The sequence below is a fragment of the Acinonyx jubatus genome, chromosome B3, assembly GCF_027475565.1.
Source record: "Acinonyx jubatus isolate Ajub_Pintada_27869175 chromosome B3, VMU_Ajub_asm_v1.0, whole genome shotgun sequence".
In the NCBI taxonomy this organism is placed as follows: domain Eukaryota; kingdom Metazoa; phylum Chordata; class Mammalia; order Carnivora; family Felidae; genus Acinonyx; species Acinonyx jubatus.
Window position 1 is genome coordinate 39,389,107 of NC_069386.1, and position 23,539 is coordinate 39,412,645.

General features: G+C 39.4%; 1 protein-coding gene across 2 annotated transcripts; it reads left to right on the forward strand.

The window, feature by feature from the left end:
* The first annotated feature begins 577 nt into the window (after positions 1-577).
* MTFMT (mitochondrial methionyl-tRNA formyltransferase) lies at positions 578-23,539 on the forward strand. Of its 2 annotated transcripts, XM_027067527.1 has the most exons (9): positions 586-877; positions 2,657-2,866; positions 5,376-5,498; positions 6,999-7,101; positions 8,227-8,302; positions 12,720-12,811; positions 19,756-19,834; positions 20,687-20,769; positions 23,097-23,539. In XM_027067527.1, exons 1-9 carry the CDS (start codon positions 657-659, stop codon positions 23,292-23,294), a joined length of 1,185 nt encoding a protein of 394 aa, XP_026923328.1. In that variant the 5' UTR covers positions 586-656; the 3' UTR covers positions 23,295-23,539. The 2 variants fall into 2 exon arrangements, with proteins under 2 accessions (XP_053079848.1, XP_026923328.1); XM_053223873.1 differs by lacking the exon at positions 2,657-2,866 and having other exon boundaries at positions 578-877.

The window sequence follows — 23,539 nt, forward strand, 5'->3', positions numbered from 1 at the left end:
CTGTGTGGGAGGGAACCCACAGGATACGGGCAAGTCTGGGGCCTTCGATTCATCAGAATGTGAGGAAATAACTGAGCCTCAGTTTCCTCAGGTACAAAATGGGGACAGTGACTTGCCTGGTACATAGGATTGCGATGAAGACCAAGTGGTTAGGATCACAGACTTTGGAACAACATGAACTAGCTGTCAGGACCTCAGGTAGGTAATTCTCTTAATTTCATTGAACCTCGGATTCTCTTCAACAAAATGATAATATTTACCTTGTATGCTTGATATGAAGATTAACTGATAAAATGGCTATAAAATGCTTAGCCAAAGCATGGCATACAATACTCGGTAAACATTACTTATCATAATTACTTAATGAATGATATTTTATTGTCTGAAAACACATGATTTGTTCCCAAAAGACTTCTTTTGGGAGACTGCCTAAATCGTGCAAACAAATGCAACAAAATTCACGGGCACCCATGAGCCCGCAAATTCCTAGTTAACGCCAACGCAGGCGGGCCACGCCTCCAACCGTGCAGGCCACGCCCCCAGTCGCTAGCAGAACCCGCCCTTCAGCTCTCCTCCCCGGCCCCGCCCCTCCGGCCTAGCACGCGCACGCCTCCCATTCCGACGCGCCTGCGCAGGATAGGCTTCCTTCAGAGGCTATGAGGGTGCTGGTGCGGCGTTGCTGGGGTTCTCGGCCGGCTGGTGGCGGTCCGGACGCAAGGCAGATCCCCCAGTGGCGAGCGCTGGCCGGGCTTGGTGCGTCCCCTGGCGGGGAAGACGGCCGGGGCGTCCGAGTCCGCGAGAAGCCGCCCTGGCGGGTGCTCTTCTTCGGTACGGACCAGTTTGCCCGAGAGGCGTTGCGGGCGCTGCACGCCGCCAGGTACCGGGGCCGGGGCTTGGGGGGCCCGGCTGCCGAAGGCGCTGCTGCCGAGCCACTGCGCCAGCTCCGAGGGCTTGGACTCCTCGTCAGGGATAGCAGCGGCGCCGTAAGGGTCTGGGCCCAGATCTTGGCGTCTCCGGGCGCCCGGAAGGTGCACCGTTCCCGTCTGGTCCCTCCGGTCTACACTCCGGCTCCCGGCTTTATCCGTTCTCCTAGCGCTACGGGGCGCTTCAAGGGGCCAAGCCCGCGCTAGTCGTTTTGCATACCTCATCCACCACAGCCACCACCCTCTTGCCCCATTTGTGTGTAAGGAAACCGGAGCTCGGAGAGGTTAGGAGATTGCCCAAGGTCATCAAATGAGCTGGTTCGGCCTTGAAACGGGGTCTGACTTCAAAGTCCTCCCCTTTCCACTTACTCCTTCTGCCTCCTCTTCATCTAATTTGTACCCTCCAATCCTTTGGGCTTCTTGCCGGTCACAGGCATACCCATGTCTCACTTTCCTGCCCCCCCCCCCATCTCCTTGTATGCAACGGGACTGTTTTCTGGAGCCAAAATGAGGACATAGTCCACAACCGAACTACTTTCAACTGAATAAATTTACAAATCAGAACTCTTAGGTATACATTTAGTATTTCTGAAATTTAACAAATCTTATTTACAGGGGAACGAATTGAGACCCACTCTGTTCTGAAAGTCCACATGGTATATGGTAGTGGCTCTACCCAAATATACTGCTCTGCCTTCTTTCTTCCAACTTCCGTTTGTTATTTCCCCACTCCGTTTTTTCCTGATGTGTCCCCAACACTCATTTCTGCCTTCTCCAAGTCTTCCCTGCAGATTCTACACAGCAGCCCTCCTATTGACTCCCCCGTCAATCCCCTTGTATCATATCCCTCCCTCCAGTGCTCTGCCCTGGCACCCAGAAACACTCCCTTCATACATGTTCCCTTTGCATACCCTCCCTGATGTACTCTCCACATGCTGCTTTCCCCAAATTGCCTCCAGAATCGCACTGCTTGTGTGCTGACCTTTCTGCTGATGTTTCACTTGGCAACTCCATTATTGTGCTTTGTCGCTATATACTCATTTTCTTATTACTTCTCCATACCTGATGCGATACCTGCTAAATTAATTAACCCCACCCCTGGGTACTGGAATACTACACAGCAGGTAAAAAGAAAGTAGTAGTACTAAATGTACTGCTATGAAATGATGCCCATGGGTGTGTGTGTGTGTGTAAAGTATTTATTGTTTGACTAGCACATGGTTGTGGTACAAAATTCAAAAGGTTCAAAGGATATACAGTGAAAAGTCAGTTCCTTCTGCCTCTATCACTTCCCAGTTCCTCTCTTCACAGACAGCTACTGTTTCCAGTTTTTTATTTTAGAAATGTTCGACAGATATACAAGCAAGTGTATATTTAACCCACTTTTTAAAAAGACTCATAAAATGGTATATATAGTGTTAAGAGGAAAAAAACAAAATGCAGAGCAATATATATAATATCCTAGTTGTGTAAAATGTCTGTACTGTATGTGTTTCTGTATGCACAGGAAATTTCTAGAGTCATGCCATCCAAACAGTAGCCACTAGCCACATGTGGCTCTTTAAAAATAATTAAAATTAAATACAAAATAAAAACTCAGTCAGTTGTACTAGTTTTAATCACTTACCCTTAAATGTTTTGTGAATTTAACCACAAAAGTACTGTGGAAGTATGGGAGGTAGTTTAGCTTTGAGTCATTGTCTTAACATTTTCTTCCAATCTTTCCAACGTAGGGAAAACAAAGAGGAAGAGTTAATTGAAAAATTGGAGGTGGTCACAGTGCCCTCCCCATCACCAAAAGGACTGCCAGTGAAGCAATATGCTGTCCAATCTCAGCTTCCCGTGTATGAGTGGCCAGATGTGGGATCTGGAGAATATGACGTTGGAGTGGTAGCTTCATTTGGCCGACTTTTGAGTGAGGCTCTTATTCTTAAATTTCCCTAGTAAGTTTTTTTTTAAAAGGAAATAAAGTATAGAGGACTTGGTCTTTGCATATGGGCCTGGTGTTTAAAGTGCAATGACTTGAATTCTAGTTCTGCTGTCTTTAGTATTTTAAGGTAAAAAAAATTGTGTTGGTGTCACGAATATATGATGCTCTTCATCTATGGGCTCTCACTCACCCTCACTTAAATTCCTTGTTTATGGGGACACCTGGGTGGCTCAGTGGGTTGAGCTTCTGATTTCAGCTCAGGTCATGATCTCACAGCTCATGAGTTCGAGCCCCCCATCGGGCTCTGCTCCTGTCAGCACACAGCCTGGTTCCAATCCTCTACCCCCCTCTCTGTGCCTCTCCCCTCCTTGCGTCTTCTCTGTCTCAAAAATAGATAAACATTAACAAGAATAATAAAATAAACTCCATGTATATGCTGATGGCTCCCAAATTTGTCCCTCCAGTTCAGATTTCTCCCTGAATTCCAGGCCGCTGATGCACACTGCCTCCTTCACAGTTCTGCTTGGGTGTCTGATAGGCGCCTTACACATAAGATGTCCTAAACTGCATTCCTGAACTTGTGCCCCAAACCTGCTTCTCCCTACGTCTTCATCTCAGCAAATGCCAACTCCACCCTTCTAGTTGTTGAGACTCAAAACCTTTTAGTCATTCTTATTGCTTATCTCACCCCACACATCCAGTCCATCAGGAAATTCTATTGGCTCTGCCTTCAAATTCTATCTAGAATCTGACTGGCTCTCTCAACACTTTTACTGCTGTTCTCACTGTCATTCTGCAGTAGCCCCCTAACTGGCGTCTATTCCTGTCCTTGGCCTTCTCAGTCTTTTACCAACCCAGCAGCCAAGCAGGGGAGAGGCAGAGGGAGAGAGAGAGAGAATCTTAAGCAGGCTCCATGCCCATCGCAGAGCCCAGCTCGGGGCTCAGTCTCACAACTGTGAAGTCATCATGACCTGAGCCAAACTCAAGAGTCAGACACTGACTGACTGAGCCACCTAGGTGCCCCAAAATGATCCTTTTAAAGCAGAAGTTTGATCATGTCATTCTGCTCAAAATTCTCTGGTGTTTTCCCATCTCAGAAGAGGTCAGAGTCCTTATATGGGCCTACCTACTGGGTTTGGTCCCCTCCTTGCTGTCTTAGTGTTATTCCTCAGGTTCACTCCGCTCCAGCCACACTACACTGGCTTCTCTGCTGTTCTTGAACTTGCCCAGCATTTACCTTCTTCAAGATCTCTGTACTTATTCCCTCTGCCTGGAATATGTTTGCATGTCTTATTCCCTCACCTCTTCACATCTTACTGATAAAATTTTCTGTGACTCCTATTAAAATTGTAGTCTCCTACCTAATACTCCTACTCCTCTGCTTTATTTTTCCCCACAGCCCTTAGAACCATCTGGCAGACTTTTTGCACTTTTTTGTTGTTGTTTATCTCCCACCCTTTGCGCGTAAGCTCCCTGAGGGCAGAATTTCTTCTCCTTTGGTTCAGTGTTGCTTGTATCCCAGCACTTAGAACAATGCCAGCACATGAACTGTGCTCAGTAAATATTTGTTGGATCAATGAGACTGGTCTGAACAGAGCTTTGAATATAAGACTCTTATCTCTTAGACATACACTCCCAAGTGCATATTCCTGCGGTGGAGACATCATTAAACTAAGATAGTTTACTTAGTAAATGATTTAAGTTGCTCATCTATGGGCAATACGTGTGTTAGGGTAAAAAAAATACATCATTGGATGGGGATTCAAGAAGCTTGTTTTAGGCATTCTATATGCAAACTAAGTGAAACAAGGGTAATTATGCGACTAAACTATAAACATTCACATTGTCCATGAGATGCACAGTAGGGTTTGAGTAGTTCTTCTCATACAGTATAAAAGGTATTTTTTGCTTTTATTTAAAAACTCCAAGGGGCGCCTGGCTGGCTCAGTCAGTGGAGTATGTGATTCTTGATCTTGGGGTTTTAAGTTCAAGCCCCATGTTGGGCGTAGAGATTACTTAAAAAGTAAAATCTTTAAGAACTCCCAGACATCACAGATTATTGTGGAACACCTTTGGAACAGTGAGTTTGTTCTTGTTCTGTTTTTAATTGAGTTTCATTGGCCTTTTATGGTAATAAAGTAAACTTAATCTCTGGCTCCCTTTACTGATGATATAAGACTAGATTTTCTTTTATTTATTTTTGAGAAAGAGAGAACACACGAGCAGGGAAGGGGCAGAGAGAGAGGAGACACAGAATCCCAAGCAGGCTCTGCACTGTGAGTGCAGAGCCCGACGCAGGGCTCAAACTCACCAACCGTGAGATCATGACCTGAACTGAAATTGAGAGTAAGGTGCTTAACCAGCTGAGCCACCCAGGCACCTCAGGTATAAGACTAGATTTAACTTTGTTTTTCAAACTTTCTCGGGAAGTATAATGATAAAAAGTAGCATATTTGTTTAGGTAGCAGGAACTAAATGGTAAAGCCCATTTGCACACTAATTTCTGCCTTTTTCTGACTCAGTGGCATATTGAATGTCCATCCCAGTTGCCTCCCGAGGTGGCGTGGTCCAGCGCCTATAATCCATACCGTGCTTCATGGAGACACAGTTACTGGAGTGACAATTATGCAAATTAGACCTAAAAGGTAGAAGATATTTTCTTTTCTCTAGATTTTGTAATTTTCAATGTTGCTGTCAATCTGTTTGGAAGGGACATAGAAGTAGATGAATGGATGGTGCTAATTCCTCTTAACTCCAGAGTGCGTTCCCTTTCTGTCTTTTCCTGGTTTCTAACACAAACTATATGTGGTTTTGTATTATGAAGTATCTCTTTAAAGTCCTTGTGAAATGTGTGGCTTGTTGATTGAAATAAATTATACCATTAACAAGTGGATTTCTTTAAAAGATGTGTAAATGAGAGGTGGATTTTTGTATATTAGTTGTTACAAATCTCAGTTCTGTTAGCCTAGGTTTCTGTGGTCAAAAATTTTTGGAACCTGAAATAAGACTATATTGTATGCCAATGTGTAATATAACTGTCTTAAACATTTAATTATTTTAAAATCATACTGTGGTTTAAGAAACAGGATTATATCAAGTTGCTATCTGTTATCACCTAATGTCCCCTTAGAAAATAATTCACAGGTTCACAAGAACAGCTGTATATCTGGGATTTGCTTTAACTAACTTCAGAAAAAGGGAGGAACATGTGAAACAAGTTGCAAAACTTTGATGATTCTAAAATCTGGGTGATGTTATTTGGGGATCAGGTGACTATTCACTCTAGTTTTATGGATGTTTGTAATTTTTCATAGTAAGAATTTTATTAAAGCTTATAGAATAGAAATTAAATTGAAATTAAATTGGAACTATAATTAACAACCACAAAGTTAAATATTTAAAATAAAGCATATTTCTAATAAAAGTTGATAGCCAGTATTTACAGAGCTAGATGTAAAAATGTAAGACTATGGGAATGCAAATACACTTGTGCCTACTTATAATCACCAGTGATTATAATCCAGGCAAAACTCTTGTCTTGTGAGAAAGGAATTATAGGAAGAAATCATTATGAATTTAATTGTACTTCCTTGGAAAATCAATTTTTTGCTCTATGCCTTCATTGTATAAATAGAAACTTTTTAAATACTATTTATTGCTAAAGGTATAATTATTATTTTTAATGTTTTTTATTTTTTATTTTTGAGAGAGAGACAGCGTGTGAGCAGGGGAGGGACAGAGAGAGAGGGAGACAAAGAATCCAAAGCAGGCTCTAGGCTCTGAGCTGTTAGCACAGAGCCCGAAGCGGGGCTCAAACCCATGAACCATGAGATCATGACCTGAGCCAAAGATGGACGCTTAACAGGCTGAGCCACCCAGGAGCACCAAGGTGGAATTATTTGTAACTGCAATTAAATCCCTAATGTGCAGCTTCATACTTATTTCCTTTGGGAAAAAATAGATTTAAGATCTAAATACAGGCAAGATTTTACTTATTTCAGACTGACCTTTCTCTTTGGCTAATGGCTAACAGTCAAATTCACAGCCAGGGTTAAACTATTCTTGTGATGTGTAAACACTCATGTAGACAAACACATTGATCTTAAAAAATAGTAATGTTATCATTTGCTTTTGCTTTTCTATAGGTTTGACGTAGGCCCAATTCTCAAACAGGAAACGGTTCCTGTGCCACCTAAGAGCACCGCAAAGGAACTGGAGGCAGTGCTGTCAAGACTGGGTGCCAACATGGTACAGTTCTCCCATATCCCACTGCTTTCTACTCATTCAGTAGGTCTCCTAACTGTTTATGATGAAAGCAACACTTTCATGATGTGAAATTTGCAGCTGTTTTCTATTAAGTGATTTCTATCCCTGGCTTTCTAAAATTTAGGTTGGCATTTCTCATGTAAGTCTTTGAGAAATTTATCGAGTACATGCTTAATAAAGGCTCTCAAATGAGATGCATGTGTTTCTGTGGTCCACCACACCACGTTTCAGAGGCCTTTAGACTCTTCTTGCCAGTCTCACCCTCAGTCTCATAGAATCACCTGGTGCCCCCGTCAGACTGGCCAGTGGCCATTCACTCGGTGACTGGGCACTTCTCCCACTTCTGTGCCTGTGCGGCCGCCATCGCCTCCACACACACTGGAGCTCTGTGGACCCCCTCGCTATACACGAGCTCTTCAGCTTTGTGTAGCTTGAATCTGCATACAGTAGGTCTGAGTGAATGCTTAGTGACCAAATTAATGATTTTCACATGAACTAGTTAATTTTCTATAGAGGACAGTTTTCCCCCATCTAGATGGTGCTTTCTAATCTAGGCACTCGCCTCAGAAGTGTTTTTGTAATAGTGGCTCTCATTTATCGAGCACTGGCTCATGTGCCAGGACTATTCTAGAAACTCTGTAGGCATTATTATTATTATTATTATTATTATTATTATTTTACCTTCCCAATAAACTTCTCAAATAACTTTTCCACAATACATGCTGGTAGGTGGTGGAATTGGGATTTGAACCCAGAACTGTGTGACTCCAGAGTACATTCTCCTTCTTTGAGGCTCCACTCCCTTCCCTCCCTCAGGGTCACAGTGTGGATTCTGGAGCACATGCTGTCCTGACACCAGAGCTTGCATAGCCAGGCAAAGCTCAGCGTTCTCTAAAAGCATAACATTGCCCCATACCCTGCAGAGAGCAACATCCACACTCAAACTCCATTGAGTAGACACATGTCATCACAGCTTAAGCCAGTTTACTGCCCTGCCCTGCCACACAGCTCCTTCAAAATGTTTGATAGTGTCATGGTACTGAATTATAATGTATTTCTGTTTTTGTTCTCATCTTGAGTGTGTTGCTCTCTCTCTTTTTTTTTAAGCTTATTTCAGTTTTGAAAAATTTGCCTGAGAGTTTGAGCAATGGAAGGCAGCAGCCAACTGAGGGAGTGACACATGGTGAGCGAGGACTGCGGAGACCCTTCCCTCCTCCATGAGGTTTTGTCGGTCTTGATAGCACCTGAACGTCCTGACTTCCTCACTTGCACATTTCTCTTAATTTTGACTAAAGATTTAGTGCCCACTTGTATGTCCCTTTCCAAAGAATGGTTGGTATGGTCTCCCTTCCCCTCTTACCCTTGTAGCCTCATGAAGGTGTAGAAATTTTTTCCCACTTCTTTATATGGAAAAGTACCAAACAGAGTGAAGTTAAAAGATGGTGAATACCTGTTTTATCCAGAGTCAACAATTATTAATGTTTGGCCACATTTTTTTTCTGTGTGTGTGTGTGTGTGTGTGTGTGTGTGTGTGTGTGTGTGTATTTATTACATATATTTTTTTTAATCTTTTTTTAATGTTTTTTATTTTTGAGAGAGAGAGAGACTGTGTGAGTGGGGGAGGGGCAGAGAGAGAGGAAGACACAGAATCTGAAGCAGGAGCAGGCTCTGAGCTGTCAGCACAGAGCCTGACATGGGGCTCAAACTCATGAACCAAGAGGTTATGACCTGAGCTGAAGTCTGACGCTTAACCAACTGAGCCACCCAGGCACCCCTATTTAGTACATATTTTTAGATTTCTGCTTAATCGTTTGGAAGTATGCATCGTAACCTGTCATCCCTAAATACTTCAGCATGCATCTCTTAAGAGAAATGAACAGTTCCCTAATAGCATCTAATATCCAGTGCATATTTAAATGTTGCTAATTGTCTAAAAACTTATTTTTTAGCCATATATTTTTTCAAACTAACATCTAATTGTAATTAGTTGTTATGTCTCCTTAATCTAGAGTAATTTCTCCACAAATTTTTTCCTTCCATGTCATTGACTTTTTGAAGAGACCAGGCTAGTTGTCTTTCCTTCCAGTGTTGTTTTAACTTGTTTTTCTAGCCCTTAGATTTCTTGTGAATTGGAAGTTTTAAAGGCTTGATTAGACTCAGGCTTGAAGTTTTTGGAAAGGGTATTTCATAGATGATATTGTGTTCCAATGATATTTGTTTCAGTTTGTTTTTAATTTTAAGGATTGCTTTTTATTTTTATGATTTGTTTCTTGAACATGTAAAACATTTACGTGATTCAAAAGTCAAAACTGTTTAAAAGGGTATACTCAGAGCTAAGTGTTGCCTCTGTCTACTCCAGTCTACTCCAGTCTTTGGATGTCACATCAGTGAGCCATAATACCAGGGTTGTATCGAGGCTGGTGAGGTTAAGTTGGATCACTTGGTTGAGTCCAGTACAAAGATTTATTTCCGCTTTTGCAGGGGTAGGTAATCTGTGGGGTAATGCTTTGGCACCATGCAAACATCCTGTTCTCTAACAGCCTTTCACATAATAATTTTGGCATGGGTTGATGCTTCTTTGTTAAATGATTTATTTCATTAGGGATTGCAAAAATGGTGATTTTCCAATTACTTTTACCTTTAATACTTGACATTATTCTGTAAAGAAGAGCTTTTCATCATTAATTGAAGATGAATTTTAGTTCATCCAAAAATGGTAGGATCAATGCTTGATTCTTTCTGTAACTACCAATTTTTAGAGTAAGAAGTGGGTGCCATAATCACCTTCAATTATGGTAGCAAATGGGATTTTGAAATTATTATATGACTCATGAATGTTCATTTATTGTGTTTTACAGTTAGTTGCATTTATAATTCTTTATACTGCTCAAGTCATCCCAAATTTGGCCAGTGGGAGCCCCTTAAAGTTGGGTCCTGTATCCTTTATTTTGTTTTTATTAATAAAAAAAATGTTTTTAATGTTTATCTACTTTTGAGAGAGACAGAGGACAGTGTGAGTAGGGGAGGGGCAGAAAGAGAGAGGGGGAAAACACAGAATCTGAAGCAGGCTCCAGGCTCTGAGCTGTCAGCACAGAGCCGGACACAGGGCTCGAACTCTGGATCATGACCTGAGCCAAAGTCGGATGCTTAACCGACTGAGCCACCCAGGTACCCCTGGTTCTGTATCCTTTGACAACCCCAGGTAGTTTTTGAGTGCTTCCTTGCTTTCTTTTTCTAAGATGTCCCAGGCTCACTTTGTGAATTCTCAGCATTGTTCATTTTAGCAGGGGGTGATATTTAGAAACAGTCTGGTGCAACTGTGTGTTCCAGGTTAAGGTGTCAATAGACAAGGTGAGGCATTATATATATATTTTTTTAATGTTTATTTTTGAGAGAGAGAGAGAGTGCGCGCGCACGTGTGAACAGGGGAGGGGCAGAGAGAGAGAGGGAGACACAGAATCTGAAAATAGGCTCCAGGCTCTGAGCTGTCAGCACAGAGCCTGACACGGGGCTTGAACTCTGAACAGCAAGATCATGACCTGAACCAAAGTCAGACACTTAATTAAGCCACCCAGGCATCCTGAGGCATTATATTTTTTAAATAATACTTGAGTTCATACTGTTACTGATTTAAATTTTAATTTCAGGGCTTTTCTTATATTTTCTTTTAAACTGTTAATACTTTCAAAAATTAACACTGACCTATTTATTTAATTGCTAGGCATAAAATAGTTTCAAAATTACAACACCAGTATTACTATAAACAGTAAAACTACTGAGTAATATTTCAGATTTCTCTGCAGTTTTTTTTGTCCATAGACTGCAAAGAGTGTGCAGTCAGAGTACCGTGTTCAAAACTTACTGGAGATGATTATTTTTTCCATGTAGTTTTGTTATCTAGTTTGATATATAGTTAAATTTATTTGCTTCAATTTGTTTTTAATTTTCAGAGTTGCTTTTTTTCCTCTTTATGATTAAATTTGATTTTTTGAATCACATAAAACATCTCTGTGATTAAAAAATTTAAGCCATTTGAGGAATTATACTCAGAGGAGTTTCACTTCCATCCCTAGTTCCTCCTTCCGGTTTCCCTCCCTCTGTAAGTAACTAAATGAGTTTCTGATTTAGCCTTCCAGTTGTTTCCTTTTATCAAAATAAGCAAAACCACATTTTTTTTTTATTGATTTTTCCTTTTTTTCTTTCACAAAAGGTGGCATAAAATATACACTCTTTTGTACCTTTGGGTTTTTTTTAACTTAACAGTGTACCCTGGAAACCCTTTCCTATCAGTAAGAAGAGATTTTCCTTGTTCCTTTTTTTTTTTTTTAATTTTTTTTAATGTTTATTTATTTTTGAGAGAGAGACAGAGAGTGAGTGGGTAGGGGTAGAGAGAGAGAGGGAGACACAGGATCTGAAGCAGGTTCCAGGCTCTGAGCTGTCAGCACAGAGCCTCATGTGGGGCTCTAACCCACAAACTGTGAGATCATGACCTGAGCTGAAGTCAGATGCTTAACTGACTGAGCCACCCAGGCGCCCCACCTTGTTCCTTTTTATGGCAGCATAGTTCTTACTTGTGTGGATAGATCATAATTTATTCAACAGAACCCCTATTGATGGGCACTTTGGGTGTTTCCAAGCTTTTGCTATTTCAAATAATCCCATTGTAGATAACTTGGAGCATATTTTACTTCCTAATCAAATAGATGAGAAATTGCATCTTGGAGTAGTTTTAGTTTACGTTACTTCTGAGTGAGGTTGAGGATCTTTTTATATGTTTAAGGACTAATTGCATTTCTTTTTTCTGGGAAAGGACATTATATCTTTTGCCCATTTTTCTATCACATTTTTGGTCTTCTCAGCTTTTAGGAGTACTTTGTATAATAGATTTTTAAAAATTTTTCTTTAATGTTTGTTTATTTTTGAGAGAGAGACAGAGCACAAGCAGGGGAGGGCCAGAGGGTGAGGGAGACACAGAATCTGAAGCAGGCTCCAGGCTCTGAACCATCAGCACAAAGCCTGATAAGGGGCTTGAACTCAGGAACTGTGAGAGCATGACCTGAGCCGAAGTCAGACTTCACTTAACTGACTGAGCCACCCAGGTGCCTCTATGTAATAGATTTAAATAAATCTATATGATATAAAGTACTCCTAGATATGTTATTATAATATTACATAGATATATATATAGGTTAGCATATAACATATTTATTATAAATCTAAAGTGTTGTGATAAAAATTATAGATACTTTCAGTTTGTTTTTTCACTTAATTTATGACCTCTCCGTCTTACAAAAGGTTGTTTTTAGTAAAAGCTTACTTTTATGTAGTCATATTTATCATTCTTTAATTGCTTCTGGATTTTGAGTCATTCTTAGGAGGGCTTTTTCTACACCCAGGTTATAAAGAAATTCACCCATTTTTCTTATAGTATTTGTATAGTTAATTTGTTTATTTTTACTTCATATTATGGAAAATTTCAAACATATTCAAAAGTTGAGAAAATAATACAAGTTCTCTTATATCTATTATTCAGCATCAATGTTACCAATTCATGGCCATCAAACCTGATATTTATTCTTGCTGTTGGCTTTATCTTTCAGCCCCTAAGATTTCTGCTGGTACCAGCTGTATAAAATGGGAGGAGCAAACTTCAGAGCAAATATTCAGACTTTATCGTGCCATTGGAAATATAGTAAGTTGGAAGTCAGATTGCAGTTTTACTTAATTGTCTGTGTGTGTGTGTGTGTGTGTGTGTGTGTGTGTGTGTGTAAATAGTTTTATTTAGGACTGAATCTCAAACCTAAGAATCCTGAAATTCATTTTATTTTTAAAACTTTAAAAAAAATTTTTGGTCAAATATAACATAAATTTACCATTTCAACAATTTTTAAGTGTATAAATCAGTAGCATTAAGTACATTCATTTCATTGTGCAAACCATTGCCACTGTCCATCTCCAGAACTTGTTCATCATCCCATACTGAAACTCTGTACCCACTGAACACTGATTCCCCCATCTCCCCTTCCCACAGTCTCTGGTAACCACTGTCCTGCTTTCTGTCTCTTAGAATTTGCTTATTCTAGGTACCTCATATAAATGGTATCATACGATATTTGTCCTTTTGTGTCTGGCTTGTTTCACTTTGCATAATGTCTTCAAGGTTCATCAATGTTGTAGCATGTATCAGAATGTCATTCCTTTAAGTTTTTATATGGGCCTTAGAATTACAAAGCACTTTTGAATATATATATATTGCAGTTTCCCATAACCAAGTTTTATTACCCATTTCATGGATGAGGGGAATGATGGGTGCCCCATCACTAAATAATATAAATCTCATTCCTAATCTATTGCTTTTTCCAGTACGTCTTTCTGCCTATAGCCAATTTTTTACAACAGAATTCTTAAATACTCAATTTCTACAGATAGTATACCAAATGGAGTTGTAACTTTAAATTACTTATTTATTACATAATTCTTTATTTGTACTTACAGTATTTATTAAATACTTACTAAAATACCTGGGGTGCCGAGCTGCCTCAGTTAGTGGAGGATGTGACTCTCAGTCTCGAGGCTGTTAAGTTCAAGCCCCACGTTGAGGGTGTAGAGATTACTTAAAATCTTTTTAAAAAACTAAAAATAAATAATTATTAAAATGCCTGAGGGACGCCTGGGTGGTTCAGTAGGTTAAGCGTCTGACTCTTGATTTCAGCTCAGGTCATGATCTCGTGGTTTGTGGGTTCGAGCCCCATGTCGGGCTCTGCACAGTACAGAGCCTGTTTGGGTCTCTCTCTCTCTCTCTCTCTCTCTCTCTCTCTCTCTCTCTCTCTCTCAAAATAAATGAGAATAAACTTTAAAAAATAAATAAAATGCCTGAGTTAAATTCTCAGTTCTTTGACAAATTTACTGTTTTTTTTCCCCTTCATTTTGATAGCCTCTTGTGTTGTTTGAACTCCAGGCCTACCAAGTGTGGGATTTTTAATGGACCACCTGTTATTAATGTTGGTTAAAAAGGAGAGCTGTCACTGAATATCTCTAGCATGCCAAGTTCTTCAGTGAAGATCACAATCACACATTGTGGGTATTATCTGATTTTAAGTTGATGAAATTGAGGCTTGAAGTAGAGAATGGATGGTTATTGAATGATGTTGCACAAGGTCACATTTTTAGTTAGTGAGAGTCAGGTTTTGAACCAGATCTGTCTCACTGTAAACCTTGTACTTTCCCCATTGCAGCAGAATGACGTAGGGAAAGGAACATGGACTTTAGAGCCAGACAGAGCTGGGTTTCCTCTTGTCTCTGCCACTTCCTAGTTTGGTAGACTTGGGAAAGTTATTTAGCTTCTGAGCTTTAGTTTGTTCATCTGAAAATTAGGGCTGATATAATGTATAAGAAGCATCTAGTATAGTTTCTGGCAAAGAGTACGTACTCATTAAATGTTATCTGCTATTATTCACATATTCGTGCATTCATTAAGCAAAATATTTTTTGAGAGCCTATTATGTGTCAGGCATTGTTCTAGGTACTAGAAATACAAATGATGTGAAAAGATGGAAACAAGCAAATAAGAAAAATATCAGTGTGAAAAATTTTTTGATGAAAATTAAAATAGGATAATGTGATAGATTAACTGGAGGTTATTTTAGATTTGGTAGATGGGGAAGGAATCTCTGAACTGAAATTTAAGTTTAGATCTGAAAGACAATAAGGAGCCAGTCATGCCAAGCTCAGGAAAAGAGCATTTCAGGCAGAGGGAGCAGCTAGTACAAAACCTAAGGAAGACTAAACAAGATAAAGACCTCACAAGAAAAGAAAGCCACGTGAATATAGCGGCTTCACAAGAATAGACTTCACAATAAAATAGGCTTTACAATATAGACTTTACAAGAAAAGAAAACCACCTTATGAATATAGCAGCAAAAATCCTCAGCAGAATTACCAAACCAAATCAAACAATGTATAAAAAAGGATTATATTCCATGACCAAGTGGGATTTATCTAAGGAATGCAAGATTGAATCAACATACAAAAATCAATCTATTAACATACCATATTAATAGAATAAAGAGCATATAATTTACTCAACAGAGGCAGAAAAAGCATTTGACAAAATCCAACACCATTTCAGGATAAAAATGTTCAACAAACTAAGAATAGAAGGGAACTTCCTCAACCTGACAAAAATCCACAGCTAACATATTTAATGGTGAAGGCCTGAAAGCTTTCCCCCTAAGATCAGGAATGAAACAAAAATGTCCACTCTCACCACTTCTCTTCAACATTCTACTGGAGGTTATAGCTAAGGCTATCAGGCAAGAAAAAAGAAACAATACAGAATCAGACTGGAAAGGAATAACTAAAGCTCTATGTACAGAATCATAAAGAATCCAAAAGAAACTTTTAGAGCTAATAAGCAATAAAGAAGACCTAAGTAAATGGAGAGACCTTGTTGTTCATGGGTTGGAAGAGTATTGGTAAGATGGCACTATTCCCCAATTGATCCACAGACTCAACGCAATTCCTATAAAAATCCCAGTTGACGTCTTTGCAGAAGTTGACATGCTTATCGTAAAATTCATATGGGATCCCAAGAGACCCAGAATAGCCAAAAAATCCTGAAAAAGAAGGACAAGATTAAAGAACTCACCGTTCCTAATTTCAGAACTTACTACAAAGCTTCACTAATGAAGACAGTTGGGTACTGATATAAGAATAGACCTGTTTCTCAATGGGATAGAATTGAGAGCCCAGAAATAAACCTTCACATTCGTGGTCAATCGATTTTTGATAAGGGTGCCACCATAATTTGATGGGAAAAGAATAGTCTTTTTTTTTTTAAGTTTATTTTTTTAGATGGAAAGTATGAGCAGGGGAGGGGCAGAGAGAGAGAGGAAGAGAGAGAATCCCAAGTAGGGTCTGTGCTGTCAGTGCAGAGCCCAATGTGGCTCAAAGTTGAGATCATGACCTGAGCCAAAACCAAGAGTCGGACACTTAACTGACTGAGCCACCCAGGCACCCCGGGAAAGAATAGTCTTTTTAACACATGGTGCTTGGACAACTGGATATCCACACTCAAACAAATTTGGATTCCTACCTCACACCATGTATAAAAACGAACTCCAAATGGATCAGAGACCTAAATATAAGAGCTGAAATGATAAGACTCTTGGAAGAAAACCTAGAGATAAATCTTCATGATCTTGAATTAGGCAATGGTTCTTAAATATGTTGCCTAAAGCTTAAGTAACCAAACTAAACATAGAGAAATTGGATTTTTTTTAATATTTATTTTTTGAGAGACTGAGACAAAGTGAGACTGGGGGAGGGGCAGAGAGAGAGGGAGACACAGGATTGGAAACAGGCTCCAGGCTCCGAGCTGTCAGCACAGAGCCTGACGCGGGGCCTGAACCCACAGACTGTGAGATCATGACCTGAGCTGAAGTTGGACGCTCAACCGACTGAGCCACCCAGGCGCCCCAGAAATTGGATTTTAAAATTAAAACCTATTGGGGCTTCAAAGAACACTGTCAAGAAAATGAAAAGACAGCTTACAGAGTGGAAGAAAATATTGGCAAATCACATATCTGATAATTGTCTAGTATCCAGAATATATAAAGATCTTATACAACTCCACAACAAAAAGACAAAACATCGTCATTAGAAAATGGGCCAAGCATCTGAATAGATATTTCTTCCAAGAAGATCTATAAATGGCCACTAACAACATGAAAAAGTGATGATTTTCATTAGTTGCCACAAAAATACAAATCAAAACTGTACAGAGATACCACTTCATACCCACTAGGATTGCTATAATTAAAAAAACAACAAGTGTTGACATGGATAGGGAGAAATTGGGAACCGTCATACATTGTTGGTGGGAATGTAAATGGGTGCAGGTGCTATGGAAAATAGTTTGATAGTTCCTTAAAATATTAAACACAGTTACATTACTATATAATGATTCTTATCTTATATAATTCACCTTTTCTCTCTGAGAACAAGCTTGTGCTATAACAGAATGAGAACCTAGGAGCCAGAAGGTAAAATTTGATTCCTAGAGCTCCCATTTACTAACCAAGAGCAAAACTCCTTTCTGGGTTTCTGCTTTTTTACCTCTAAAAGGGGTTAATGACCATGTCCACAGCTGCCAAGATCAAAGGAGATAAACCTTGTGAATTAAATCCGTGCAAACATATGATTTTGACAGTAATGATGGTGGATACTGAAATGACTATATTCTTACCATCCCTTTGCTTTCTGTAATGCTGTGATGATAAGGTGAAGATGATCTTTACCCTCCTCAAGAGCAAGAAGAATATATTCTGAACAAGAACTATATGTCTTGCATGTTTATAACTCTCAGTAAACATAAACCTTTTTTTAGTCAGCATGTTTCAAAAATATTTTGATTTCTTTGAAAGAAAAAAGTTACATGAAAATTGTTTCATAACTCTTACTGGAAGTGGGTGAAAGAAAAATAAGTCAGCAAATTTGAGAAGAGGATATTGTAGTGGGGCCCCTTGGGTGGCTCAGTCGGTTAAGTGTCCGACTGTTTATCTCAGCTCAGATATCGAAATCAGGGTCGTGAGTTCAAGACCCAAATTGGCATGAAGCCTACTTAAAAAATGTTTAAAAATTAAAAAAAAAAAGAAGAGGATATTGTACCAAGACATGTCACATTGAAGATCATGAACACCTATGAATCAAATGTATTTAATTCTTTCATGCAATGTTCAAATCTTTGCAACAACCTAATTCTTCTGAAAATTAAATTGTCCTCTTTAGGGAATCTCATAAAAAGAGCATTGAGCTGAGAATGAGAAAACACAGATTCCGGTGCTTGGCTCTCCTAACTAACTGTGTCTAAACTTGGGAATATAGCTGCATTCTCTGGGCCTCACTTTCCTCATCTATTAAATGGAGGATTGAACTACAGCCTGAAAATCAATTTATTTACTTCAGAAATTTGAGAGAACTTGTGTCCTGGTATGTGTTAATTTTTATGAGTCTAAAATCAAAAGTGACAAAAGTGGCATTTCACACTGTGGGGAAAGGTGAGATGGATTGTCCAGTAAATAGGGTTGGGACAACTGAACTGGTTAGCCATTAGAGGAGGAAGCCCTCAAATCCTGCCTTTCAAAGTCAACGTAAAATGTAGATGGATCAAGCATTTAAATATAAAAGAGTAAAGCCACAAAGAACTGGGGAAAAAACACAGTTGAATAATTTTACAATGTTAGTAATCTTAAAGTGTGGGATAGCACTTTTAAGTTTGACATGAACCACTGGAGTCATGAGAGAAAAGATTGGCTAATATTACTACAAAAAACTAAAAAAAGTTACACATAGGAAAAAATTACTGTACCCAAGATTCAAAGTCTACACACTGGGAAAAAAATATTAATAGTAATAAGAAATGGAAAGTAATTGAAATGTCCATCATAAAGGTTTTGGTTGCATAAATTATGGCATAGTCATAAAATGGAATATTGTACAAGTACAGCAGATAAAGACTGAAATAGACATGAATGCACTGATGAAAGTTGCCCACGCTTATTGTTAAGCAAAAAAGTCCCTTTGAAAAACAGTACACTCTAGATTTTTGTAATATTTGTAGAAAAAACTACAAGGTTATACACATCAAATTGTTAACAGTGGTTACTTCTAGGGATGGGAGTACAGAATACTTACTAAGTTTTTTTAATGTAATTGTGGTAATGCATTTTTTATAATGAACATAAATCTTACATTAGAAATGTTTTGGGTTTTTTTAATGTTTATTTTTGAGAGAGAGACAGGGCGTGAGCAGGGGTGGGGCAGAGAGAGAGGGAGATGCAGAATCCGAAGCAGGCTTCAGGCTCCGAGCTATCAGCACACAGCCTGACATGGGGCTTGAATCCATGAACTATGAGGTCATGACCTGAGTCGAAGTCAGCCGCTTAACCAACTGAACCGCCCCTTACATTAGAAATGTTAATAAAGATATAAACATTGATTTTTTTTTAAGTTTATTTATTGACTTTGAGAGAGCAAGCTGGAAAGGGGCAGAGAGAGAGAGAGAGAGAGAGAGAGAGAGAATCCCAAGTATACACTGCCAAGCATGGAGATCATGACCTGAGCTGAAATCCAAAGTTGGTCGCTTAACCAACTGAGCCACCCAGGCACCCCTATTGATTTTTATTTATTTATTTTATTTGTTTATTTAAAAAATTTTTTTTAATGTTTATTTATTTTTGATAGAGACAGAGCATGAGCAGGGGAGGAGCAGAAAGAGAGGGAGACACAGAATCCGAAGCAGGCTCCAGGGTCTGAGCTGTCAGCACAGAGTCCGACACGGGGCTCGAACTCACGAACCGTGAGATCATGACCTCAGCCAAATTCAGACGCTCAACCGACTGAGCCACCCAGGCGGCCCAAACATTGATTTTAAAAGAGTGTTTTAAGGTCTTACAATCTTGGAGACTTCTGTAGAAGGCCACACCTGTGTTCTGTTTTGTAAGGTTTAGAGACTTCGCTCCCAATTCCTCTGTAATTGGGAGAGAAGTCAGACCATAATAATACAAAATAGTAGTTGAAAAGGGTTTGGGGGTTAAGTGTATTCTTTTATTATACCTTCTTTAATTTTCTTTGCAGATTCCGTTGCAGACACTCTGGATGGATAATGCCATTAAACTTCTGGAACTGGTAGAAGTTAATAGTTCAATCCTCACTGGTACTAACTTTTGAATAGCTGATGTGGAAAATGTTTTCACTATAGTCCATTTGAAAATGTGTCTTTTTTACCACAGGTTACCGTTACTAAAAATAAGAGTTCTTTTAGTTTGTGTCAGTTCAATAATAATTATATTTTATATTCATTTATTGTCTTGCTCTTTGCAGTGTCCATTCACATGTATTTTTTCATTCAGTCATTGTAAGAATGTGGGAAGTAGGCAAAGCAGTGTTACTATCCTATTTTAAGCTCTGATTCTTTATACTAAGGTTTTCAGGGAGTGCAAAATGATTTGGTCAGTTTCATTCTGGTGAATATCATAATGAAAATCTTAGTGAGAATCCTAGACCAGGGTGTAGCATTTCATGACACAGTCTGTTCATTCTAAAGCCCATCAGTGCCTCCAAATGTGGTGGACTGAAGGAGTGTGAGTCACAGAGGGAGCTGGCCCAGCACAGAAGGAGTCAGAGTTCCCCAGGAATCTAAGACTAGTTTGGTCATGGATAGAAGGGCCAGCTTAGATCCTAAGCTTCCTGTATACCTCTCCACTGGTAGATAGTTATTTCCCCCAAATGGTCAAAATTTCTAAATTCAGCATTTTTAGTTTATCTTGGGAGACTAGGTGAAGGACTCATAAGTTCCTATGCATACTGAAAGCTTCCCTTTGAGTTTGAGATACACACAGCATTATGGCTCCATTGTAAGTTTGGATTACAAAGTCAGGACATCAGCAGGTATGCCCTCTCCAGTATTAGTACTGCCTCCCAGGATGTTTGTTTGATTTTTCAGAAGCGCCATGAAGTTATTTATAATAATTATTTATTCTAATATCCTTTTCCCCCCATTCTTTAGATCCAAAATTAACAGGACAACCAGTTATTCCAGGATCAGTAATATATCACAAACAGTCACAAATACTGCTGGTTTGTTGCAAGGTACATTTTTCTTTTAGTTTTAAACTATACTTGTTTTACTGAGTTTAATCATTTTTAGTTAAAATTTTACTCAGCTATCCATCAGATTGAACATTGGCTCAATCTGGGCAGTTTTTGTTGTTATTTTTAATATTTATTTAGTTTTTTGAGACAGAGCATGAACGGGGGACGGTCAGAGAGAGAGGGAGACACAGAATCTGAAACAGGCTCCAGGCTCTGAGCTGTCAGCACAGAGCCCGACGCGGGGCTCGAACTCACAGACCGTGAGATCATGACCTGAGTCGAAGTCAGACGCTCAACCGACTGAGCCACCCAGGCGCCCCTCAATCTGGGCAGTTTAATTTTCTTAAGAAATAGTTGAATCTCTAGTATAATTTTTTTTAAGTGATGTTTTACCAAAGCATTATTACTCAAAGAAGATTCAGTAACCTTAGTGCTTTCTTAAAAGAAATTTGTATATTCTCACTAATCCATTGTAATTAACAAGATCTTGTTAAAACTAACATGTCTTGGGGCGCCTGGGTGGCTCAGTCGGTTGAGCGTCCGACTTCGGCTCAGGTCATGATCTTACGGTCCATGAGTTCGAGTCCCGCATTGGGCTCTGTGCTGACAGCTCAGAGCTTGGAGCCTGCTTCGGATTCTGTGTCTCCCTCTCTCTCTGACCCTCCCCTGTTCATGCTCTGTCTCTCTCTGTCTCAAAAATAAATAAAACATTAAAAAAATTAAAAAACAAAAAACTAACAAGTCTTGGGGCACCTGGGTGGATCAGTTGGTTAAGCAACTAACTCTTGATTTTGGCTCAGGTCATGATCTCACAGCTCATGAGTTTGAGCCCCATGCTGATGGCACAGAGCCTGCTTGGGATCCTCTCTGTCCCTCCTCTGTTCTCTCTCTCTCTCTCTCTCTCTTTTTCTCTCTAAAACAAACAAACAAACAAACTTTAAAAAAACAAACTAACAAGTCTTGTTTAACTAGCAAGTTGTCTTGCTAATATGATGATCACAGAAGACAGACATATGAAAGTATGTAGCTGAACTACCACAGTGCTGGTATCCTACTTGCTTTTAGTGTTCAACAGTGGTTAAAGAGGGGATTTCTTAACTATTTAAAATGACTTGAGGGGCACCTGGGTGGCTCAGTCAGTTGAGCATCTGACTTCGGCTCAGGTCATGATCTCACTGTTGGTGAGTTTGAGCCATGCATCGGGCTCTGTGCAGACAGCTCACAGCTCAGAGCCTGAAGCTTGCTTTGGATTCTGTGTCTTCTCTCTCTCTCTGCCCTTCCCCTGCTCACAGTCTCTCTCTCTAAAATAAACATTAAAAAATGAAATAAAACAAAATAAAATGACTTTAGAACCATTATTATTTAATGACAGTGGCCTGAGAGCTGTTGCACATTTTTTCCATTTCCTGATATTTTCCTTCATGGTGTTTATGTGCAATGTTTCATGCTCAAGAGGTTGTGTTTGAAATGTGTGATAAGAGCGCCTGGGTGGCTCAGTTGGTTTAAGTGTCCAACTCTTGGTTTCAGCTCAGGTCATATCTCACAGCTTATGAGTTCAAGACCCACATTGGGCTGTGCCCTGACAGCACAGAACCTGCTTGGGATTCTCTCTCCCCCGTTCTTCCCTCCCCCACTTGTGCGCTCGCTTGCTCTCTCTCAAAATAAGTAAACATAAATAAATAATAAACTTATTAATGAATGAATGAAAGAGTGGTAGAGTGATCTGACCTACACAGACTATAGATACAGAGCTTCCGCATCAACCTCTCTTCATCTTTCTTCAACTTATTCTCGAACAATGTAGGGTGCACATGTTTGCTGTCCTTGTCTGGGTCTTTATATATCTGTATTGCAAATCTGCAGTTTACTCTCATAGAAGATGGGGTTGTCTGAACATGTAAGTTTGAGTGCCACCAGTTATGTCACGTCGGACAAATGACTCACCTCTGAGCATCGGTTTTCTCTTCTAAAATCAATTCCCTCTGGGGATGATAGTGGATCTGCCTTTTAGAGCAGTTCTATTTTTGATGACCAGTCATAGTAAGATATATGGACATACTCTAAAAACTGTAAAGTACCATGCAAATATAACATCTTTATTCTGCTTCCTTTATGTTTAAATAGGTTTAATTTATTCAGGTCTGTACATTTGTTATCACTCAGTAATAAATGCAAAGAAACGTGTATGTTACTTAGTACAGTGCTGTCTGCAGCTAGGCATTTGGTAAGATTTGTAGGTTTGTTTGTTCTCATGATAAAAGTTCTATAAACTAAAATGTAAGAGTTTTGCCACCACTGTCTAGTCACTGTCTTTTGCTCTTTAGGACGGTTGGATTGGTGTTCGATCAGTGATGTTCAAGAAAATGCTAACAGCTACTGATTTCTACAATGGATACCTGCACCCCTGGTACCAGAAAGATTCCCGAGCTCGACCAAGCCAGTGCAGATTTCAGACTCTCACACTGCCAACAAAGAAGAAGCAGGAAAACAAAATTGTTGCTATGCAACAGTACATTAAGTAGTTAGGAAGTAGATGGACAAGAATCTACTACATATTTGTAATTTATTAAAAGCCTTCTTTACAGGGAATTACCTTGACTTTCAAAGAAGATGACACTGTTGGAGGGAAAGATTATTGTCAAAAGATGAATTACCTCACTTCCCATTTTTTGTTTAACAGTAATTAAAGACTACTTTTCTATTTGAATAACCAAAAAAAGCTTTAAATAAAATTTAATTAAAATAAAATTTTTATTTATAATGTGAA